The sequence below is a fragment of the Planococcus citri genome, chromosome 3 (genome assembly GCF_950023065.1).
Source record: "Planococcus citri chromosome 3, ihPlaCitr1.1, whole genome shotgun sequence".
NCBI classification, from domain to species: domain Eukaryota; kingdom Metazoa; phylum Arthropoda; class Insecta; order Hemiptera; family Pseudococcidae; genus Planococcus; species Planococcus citri.
In genome coordinates this window covers 62,211,635-62,219,817 of record NC_088679.1, presented here as the reverse complement: position 1 = coordinate 62,219,817, position 8,183 = coordinate 62,211,635, and the positions used below count along the sequence as shown (strand labels likewise).

The 8,183-nt window shown below is 34.9% G+C and overlaps 3 protein-coding genes across 3 annotated transcripts in view; all 3 read right to left on the bottom strand.

Annotated features, from left to right (window-relative positions):
* The window catches only part of LOC135841833 (uncharacterized), a 40,988-nt gene extending 38,006 nt beyond the window's left edge, over positions 1 to 2,982 (bottom strand). The window contains exons 1-2 of the mRNA XM_065359032.1: positions 2,815 to 2,982; positions 654 to 779 (exon numbers count right to left, since the gene is read on the bottom strand). Of these exons, the coding sequence (XP_065215104.1) occupies positions 654 to 779; positions 2,815 to 2,958 (270 nt within the window). The 5' untranslated portion in view covers positions 2,959 to 2,982. The remainder of the gene's footprint in view (positions 1 to 653; positions 780 to 2,814) is intronic.
* Positions 2,983 to 3,921: 939 nt separating this feature from the next.
* Dnai2 (dynein, axonemal, intermediate chain 2) lies at positions 3,922 to 7,246 on the bottom strand. The gene is made up of 10 exons (XM_065359029.1): positions 6,482 to 7,246; positions 6,235 to 6,396; positions 5,904 to 6,165; positions 5,574 to 5,827; positions 5,345 to 5,488; positions 5,049 to 5,257; positions 4,681 to 4,816; positions 4,438 to 4,584; positions 4,144 to 4,338; positions 3,922 to 4,048 (listed from the first exon to the last, which is right to left on the bottom strand). The coding sequence occupies exons 1-10, from the start codon at positions 6,662 to 6,664 to the stop codon at positions 3,983 to 3,985; spliced, it is 1,758 nt and encodes a 585-aa protein (XP_065215101.1). The 5' UTR covers positions 6,665 to 7,246; the 3' UTR covers positions 3,922 to 3,982.
* LOC135840631 (U1 small nuclear ribonucleoprotein C-like) lies at positions 7,243 to 7,566 on the bottom strand. Its single transcript, XM_065357254.1, has one exon. The coding sequence runs from the start codon at positions 7,564 to 7,566 to the stop codon at positions 7,243 to 7,245; it is 324 nt and encodes a 107-aa protein (XP_065213326.1).
* Between the last annotated feature and the right edge of the window lie 617 nt (positions 7,567 to 8,183).

Here is an 8,183-nt window from a genome sequence, read left to right as displayed (position 1 = left end):
TAGAAAGCTTAAATTAGGATATGATGATCACATATGGGGGTACTGACCATGTAATGGCATGATTTTGGACCCTTTTTATCCATTTGAGGCCATATTATGCCCCTCCAAAAAAGTGACTTTTCTGTAATTTTCAACTTTGACCCTCCCCACTCCAGGGGTCACGTTTGGGTTCTAAAAGAATCCCATTCCCCAAGTTTGACTTTATTTGATCAATTAGAACAGGTTCCAAGTCATAAAATGTAAAATTATTAAAATCACGTCACTTTGAGGGGGTTGTAGCGCCACGCCCTTGGGGCTAGGGAGTTGATCCATAGCATGATTTAATACGTATTTGAGAGATGAAATGATCACCAAGCTCATTCTACTCAAAAGTTGATACATATCTTGGAAGTTTTTGACAAAAAATTGATTTTGGAGAGCTTTGATTCACATTGGGGGGAGGTCAACTCCAAGGGGGCAGGGAGATTTTAGTATGTTGTTCACCACACTACCCTAGACAATAGAACAGTGTTCAGAGAGGCCAATATAGATTACCTTTAAGTATTTTGAAAAAAAAACTGCGGTCGTGTTGTTGGGATTGATTTGCATAAAAAGAACCATGAGGAATAATTGTCTAAAATGACTGTCAAGCAAGTAATTTTTTTTTAAATTACCTTTTCCGGAGTAATACAGCCGTTGATACTCATATCGCCAATTGATACAGCACAGTCTCTTTGTTGATCGAGTAGAACCAACAAAAATGATGAATTTTGACCACTTTTGATCACACAATTGGAATCCTGTAAATAGAAAAATCATCAAAGTTTAAATTACATAGGGTGCCTCATAAATTCACATATTTCCGCCAACTACAATTGACGTGAGGTTACAATGTAATGTAGTATGAAAGTTATACTTGGTGTAATCTCGAGTGGAGATAAATGAATAAGACAAGAGAGCGAGAGAGAGTTTTATTCAAAAGCAGTACCTACAGCCAATAGAATGTAAAACGACTTGAGGTTATGTAGATACCTATTCGGATTTATGTTCGTTTTGGAGATTTTTTGACTACCTAACTTTGTAATCGAGGTTTTGACCTAGTGTCAACTTTTACTGTAATCTCGAGGGATAAGGAAAACAATTTTTAAAAAAACTTTTTGACATGTACTTTTGAGACGTACCTACCAACGCGTACAAAGCGATGGTCTTTGTCTTTGAAAATAGACGTAACTCGATAAAAATCGGCCAGTTCATCGAAAACTTTCGATGCTAAACTTTTAAGAGTCGATGAAAAAAAAAAATGATCTTCAAAATTGCATATTTTCATTTTTAATACTAAATTCGAGGAATCATGCAACGTACCCTGAAGGGTCTGAGAGGACCACAAAAAATGTTGAAGAATTTTGACCAAATTCAGTGAAGACCTTCATTTCAAGTTGAAAGTCGCTCAGAAACAAATTAAGCTTTGGAACGTGCCCCTTGAAGGCAGGTACGTATTTTCAAAGTAGGGAGCAGTATAATATTCTATATTTTCTCAAAAATTGTTGGGATGAAATTGAAAATCGTAAAGGAAGGGAAGGCGGGAGTTCTACAGTAAACATTTTTGAAAAACTGAAGAATTGTTTGAGGTTTTAGAGATTTAAAAAACATCACCAGAATTGAAAAAAAAATGATGTCATCAAATTTTAGGAACGAATTGAATGAAAACACGAGCCTTCTAGAAAAATGATCTGGCCAATTGAAAAATCAATTTTTCATCACTTTTTTCCACATTCTTGATTTGCTCAAAAAATAAACTTTTCGAAGAGTAGGTTGCAATCTGAAATTATCATTCACATCCCACCTAAAATCAAATTTCTTATGAAAATTTTCCAACAGAAATATCTTTTTCAATTTTACTCCATTAGGTAGATGGTTTTCGAAATTCAAGAAATGAATCCCCAGAAACCAGACGTATCAACCTATTGAAACGAAACCCACACATCCGAGAATAGGTAGGTACTTCTAGGCCATAAACAAATTTCAAGGTTCCATGTTATTGGCAATAATTTAAAAAGCCACAAGGATATTTAGGCTAATACACGAGGCCATTAAAATGTACTGTACCTAGTACCTACCCCTGTGAAGCAGATAACGTTTAATATCTCCGCGTATAGAAAGTTGGTGAAAAGTTTTAAGCGGTAAGTAATTTGAAGTGGATTAAAACCACCTACGAGTATTTATACTGTTGCTCATGAAATCACTGCAGCTTTCAAATAGGCTGTACCAAGCTTGAACAAAAACTTCAAGGTCGAACGGGCTTACTGAATATGTAATTTGTAGGTATAAGTTACCTATCCTATACTTTCATCTACAGGGTGCCCAGAAATATCGAGTACCCCTAAGAAAGTTTTTCATTAAAAATGTAGGTTGGCAACGTGAAATAGATGCATATGATTGGTGGAATGTTATCTCTCCAATCCAACAACCAATCATGTGCTATCATTATTATCATTCACTGTGACCAGCCAAAGTATTTTAGTAGAAAACTTTTTTAGGGGTACTCGATATTTCTGGGCACCCTGTATCTAGATACCTACTTCATTCATTTTACATTCGATGGAACGTACATTAGCATAGCTATGCTCGAAATACCACTTGATTTATACCTACCCTGGAATTTCAATTTTACTAAAGAGTAAAGACTGAAAGATGCGTAAACGTGTATGTAAGATCACGCTATCATGCGGTTAAATTGCCAGAATACATGAGGTGGTCGAGCAGGGTGAGGGTGAAAGAGCTCATTTTGAGCTACATAGTACAAATAAGTTAGCCACAAATGAAAATTATTCTTACCACGTGTTGTATTGATTTCCATAACAAGTGGCCCACCGAATCATTTCCAATGGCTGAAATGAACGTAGGCGGGCTATTGGGCATTAATTTTCCAAGAGCATCTGCGATGTTACGAGCTACTCCACCTGCAGTCAGCTTCACCATTCCTTGCAGAGTTCCACCATTAAGCTGGAAAATAAAAAATGGAAATGAATACAAGTAGTTTAAAGTTGGATGCAATCAACACATGAGTAGGTCATCAGTTTTTTTTTTTTTTTTTTTTTTTTAATTTGATGAAACGTGATAATGATGAAAAATTAAAATAATATTAAAAAAATTGTTTTCCAACATGTTTTAGTTTTATAGATTGAGTGGAACTGAACGAGAATTCGATTATTCACCCCATAATTGCAAAAAAAAAACAAAAAAAAACTCACGACACATACCTACTTACATCTGTTAACACATTTGCTTTTATTTTTTTTTTAATAGACCATGTCAACACGTCTACTTTTATTTAAAAAATTACAAATTAAATAACCCAAATTTGAGTCAATGATTCTTCATCTCTAGATTTCAATTTCATCATTCGTCTCAATCATGTAGAGATATAGGTAACTAATATTGTTCTTTCGTTGAAAACCTATCGTTTTGAGGACCTATGTCGTTTAAACAACCTTTTCAGTCGTGCAATTATTATATCTCATTATTTAATAAGGTATTTACTGTAGGTACTTCTTTTTTTCAAACAACAAGTTGTAATATTTCAAAGTAAAAAGATGCTTGCTCAAAATGTTAACTAATCAATTGAGAGTAATTTATTTGGGTTTATCAGTTCCTTCTACGCCTACTTTGCAAGATTACTGCAACGAGGCAACTGACATGTCAAATATTTTGCCTCATCTGTTTGCCGTAAATACACGTAGGTACGTCATGTTGAATATTTTGCCTAATCTATCCGCCGTAAATATGCAAAATGTAGGTTGAGAGGTACAATTTATGCAGTCGCAGCGAATAGACTAATTCTCAAACAAAAACTATGTTGAGTGAATATGCAAAAGTTCATCATTCCACTTCAAATAATAAAATAAAGTAAAGTATCAATCATAAAAACTTGAACTACAAGAATAAAAAAATTATAAAATTTATTTCAAAAACAGAACTATGATAAAATAGAATTTCGTTGTTTTTACATGTCTGAATATTCGTCAGATTTTTCTTGCAAGTATTTACTTTCTTCCCGGAGTTTCTTTTCCTAAACATAATAATAAATCATAAACGGTCGTTTGATGTAACTAGACACCGATGCAGGTAGGTACTTTAATGAAAAATATCAGTAATAGGACTAACTTCTTCGATTATTGTAAAAAATTCTTTTTCTGCTTGTTGTATGTATACTTGATCTAAATTTACAGCTGGACTGGATTTGGAAGTGTCTTTCATGGCAATATGCGTATCAATAACTCTACCAACTTTTGTTTTTAAACGCATTTCTTTCATTTTTGATTCTATTATTTTTTCACGTCTGCATTCTCTTTCAAACATCTAAAAAATAATTTAATTCAAGCCCATCGAGTAAAATTCATTCAAAGTCTGAATTTTTTTCAAATAGGTGCCTATATGATGTATTTGCACTTGACTTACCGCAGTTAGAAAAGCTTTGTCATTTTTCGCTGACACAGCTAAATTTTCGGAGAATTCTAGTAGAAATATACAACCGTTGTTATTCGCTGTAGCAACGAGTTGGCCATTCTCGTAACATCTGATGCAGTTTAAAGGTTCATCGCATACCTTGATTATAAATTTTAATAATTCGAAGTGAGATTAATTTAGTGTAATCCGAGGGAGAACAATATGAAGAGGTAGGTAGGTAGTCAGTATTCGTACTTTTATACTTAAAGTTGGTTCTTTTTGCTGATGTAAAATATCCCACAAATCTAACGAACCGTCCATTCGAGTTGTGTAGAATATAGAATACCTGGATGGATTCCAAGCGCCAGAAGTCAGCCTTGATTTATGATAACTGAAAAAATTAACGTATTTTTTTCACACGAATTGCAGCATTTTTGAGTTAGCCTACATTAGACCTGTTCATGATGAAATTTCGGTTGCACGATTGGCTTTCACGAAGATGGTTAAATATTGAAGAACCAGTAATAATGAGATTGATTTTTTTTTTTTTACAAAGTTTACATTTTGAAATTGACCTAATATTTCCCCATGACTGGTCTATTAAGAAGAAATAAATTGTTTACTTTGTCCACATTATAGCAGATTCTTTACAATCTTCAGACCAGATCCGAGCACACCAATCGCCAACCGTGAGAAAAATTTTCACAAATGCTGGATTTCGTTGAAGAGCACAAATCGGACCATGGTGAGCTTTATATTGTGCGGCCAATTTTTCAGCTGATGTTTTTCCTTTTCTATTACCACTAATTACCAGACCAGTTTCTGTTCCAACCTATTTCATATTGAGGTTATTGTATTATTTTTCAAAAAAAAATAAATCAAATCAAGTTATCAAAATGTGAATTGATATTTTCGTTACCATAAATCTGATGGGAATAGAATTTTCATATTCTAATACTGATATTCCATGAGCACGTGTTAATTTAGGAGGTTCGCCCTTAGTGAGATCAACGATGAGTGTCTCGAGAGGCTCGGATAATTTACGCACGTCCCACCATTTCAACTTGATTTGTTTTTGAAATTCAATTTACTTATTAGCTTTTTATAATAAAATTAAATCAAAGATATTCTACATCATTGTTCTTTACTTGTCCGTCGGGCGAAGAAGAAAAAAACTCTGTACCCGATTTCGAATTAATCCACAGAGCGTTCAAAACCGGATCTTTATGGCTGTGTTCCGGAGGACTTATTTCTACCGGTTCGTGTCCTTTCCTTACGTCCCAAAAAGCTACTTGTCCGTTATATAAGCCGCTAATAAGACCATGCGGATCCTTCGGATTATATTCTAAACATACTATGGGTACATCCGGATGTAACGTGATTTCAGGTTTATTCGGATTTTCTGCGAAAAATCACACGTTGCAAGGGTTCAAAAAGTATGCTTTCAAGAGTAACGCAGATGAATCATCAATCCTCACCTACTTCCCAAATATAAGAACAGGTATCGACGTTCAATGTCTGTTGAAAGGCCAAGTTGCAATAAGAAGCTGCCAAATGTGTTCCTCCATCTGGTGACCATGAAATATGCTGAATTGGTCTTTTTCTAACCGATGGATCTCTAAATACGTTCAACGTTTTATAATTGTGATGTTCGTAAACGAGATTGTTTTCTTCTTCGTCGTCGAAGTATAATTCGTAAATATTGATGGCGTTATTTTGTAAAATACAATGTTCCATAGTCTAAGTAAAAGTGGATACCTTTTAATCAAAAAAATGTTGAAACTAAAGGAAGAGAATATGTTCCCTTACATGAGATAATTGATGCACAGAATGAATATACATGTCATCTTTTTCGATTTTCTTCTTGAAACGCATTGTTTGCTCAGCATCGAGAGGATTAATATCTTTAGGCCACCCTCCCTCAGTATGATTCATTCCTCGACTATCATAGTTCACTCGAGTTGTTGTAGCCTATTCGATGAAAAAAAATCACAATAAGTATTACGATAAGCACCTTGATGCGAGTAAGAATACATGCGATTAAAAAAATTTAAACCTCGTGTTCCGCATATCGTGGACCACATTGCACAGTTTTTTGTACAGGATCTTTCAAAATGTATTCTGAAATTTTCTCTTTATCGGGAAATATGTTAACCACCAACTCGGATTCATTGTCGTGAAAGGAGTAATCTTTCATTAGATCGCCTCTTCGTTTCGTAATAATGTTCTGAATACTCATGTTCGTAGAGTTGATTTCCTAAATAAAAATTAACGAATTATTCAGCTCACATCCAATCTGAAAAAATCAACCGGAATTTTAAGTATTTGCTAATGACAACAAAACGTTTCGTTTTATTACGAATCTTCAGACTGTACGATTGTTTATTAGGTTGCCATGGACGTATCATATAATTTCTTGACGTCTGCACAAGTCAGTGTATGCATATAGGCTAGTAATAAATGAAACTATAATGAATAGAAAACATTTATCACAAACAAAATACAAAATGTTAATACATTCTACTTAATGATACGCGAAAATCTTACAACGTAATACAATTACTCTACAATTCATGAGCGTTCGTGATAAACTTTGAGAAAAAGTCAAAAAGTACAGGTCTTCGCTGAACACGTTCAAAAAGTCAAATTCGAAATCGAACACTCGTTCTGACTGCATTGCTTTTTTGGCAACTCGAGCCTCGAAGTGATCATTCAAGATATCAGATTACAGCTAGGATGATTCTTCAACACCCACACATGAATGTACAAGTCTTGATCTCGTCATGATATACAAAAGGGTTCAATTTTAAACTTACACTACTTAGTGGATAAGACCGCAGGTCTTATTTGACCCATAGGCGGTGGCATTGTCATCATCATAGGTGGTGCTGGCCTCATCATAGCAGGCATTGGAGGGACCATCATAGGAGGCATACCAAGAGGGCCAGTGGGTGGCGGCGGCATCATTCCTTGAGGTAGTTGAGGTGGCAAACCGGGAGGCATAGGCATCGCCGGCATCGGCGGAAATGGTGGCAAAGCTCCAGGTGGCATATTCATAGGAGCAGGCTGAATTGTTGTGATCTTACCAGCTTTGTACATGGCTGTGGTGGCATCAATCAGCTGTTGTGCTTGATCTTCCATCCATTTTTGATAGTAAAATTTCACATTATCTCTGTGTTTCCGACCCTGGCAATGCGTTTTTCTCACTGAAGGAGAATCGTGTGTTAGGTAGGTGTCACAATAATCGCAATAATATTTCGGCATTTCGACGAACAGAATGCTCTTTCGGTAGAATAATTCACTATGAAGATGAACCGACACTTGGTCAACTTCTAAACGCTATTTCGATTTTTGAGCAATTTAATTTTTATTCTCAGTTTTTTAAAAATCGATAAGGGACACAGATTGTGAGATTGCAACGCAAAATAAATTGTTGTTTACAACTGGACGTCTTTTGAAATTGCACGCAGGAAGTCCGTCGCGATCTAGGGACAGCGACCGCAAAGAGTAAACAACTAAACACACGTATTTAATCAAAATTATTAATTATTTCAATTTAAAAATGATTTATTATTGCAAAAATTGCAATTAGCTACTGAGTCTAATGGAGAATTCGTGATTCTTTAATAATTTAATTACGGGAACGGCGCAAAATGTTCCAACTTTTCAACAAACTATCAACATGAAAAAAAAAAAAAAAAATTATAGAATTCATCGCATCTCCCTCTACCGGAATAACGACGTACTATTAAAATTGT

Coding starts and splice junctions, on each gene's coding strand:
- Dnai2 (XM_065359029.1), bottom strand. CDS start 6,664: ATGAGTATTCAGAACATTATTACGAAACGAAGAGGCGATCTAATGAAA. Junction 5,828..5,903: donor TTCTTATATTTGGGAAGTAG/GTGAGGATTGAT, acceptor GATTTTTCGCAG/AAAATCCGAATAAACCTGAA. Junction 4,339..4,437: donor ACAAAGCTTTTCTAACTGCG/GTAAGTCAAGTG, acceptor ATTATTTTTTAG/ATGTTTGAAAGAGAATGCAG.
- LOC135840631 (XM_065357254.1), bottom strand. CDS start 7,566: ATGGAAGATCAAGCACAACAGCTGATTGATGCCACCACAGCCATGTAC.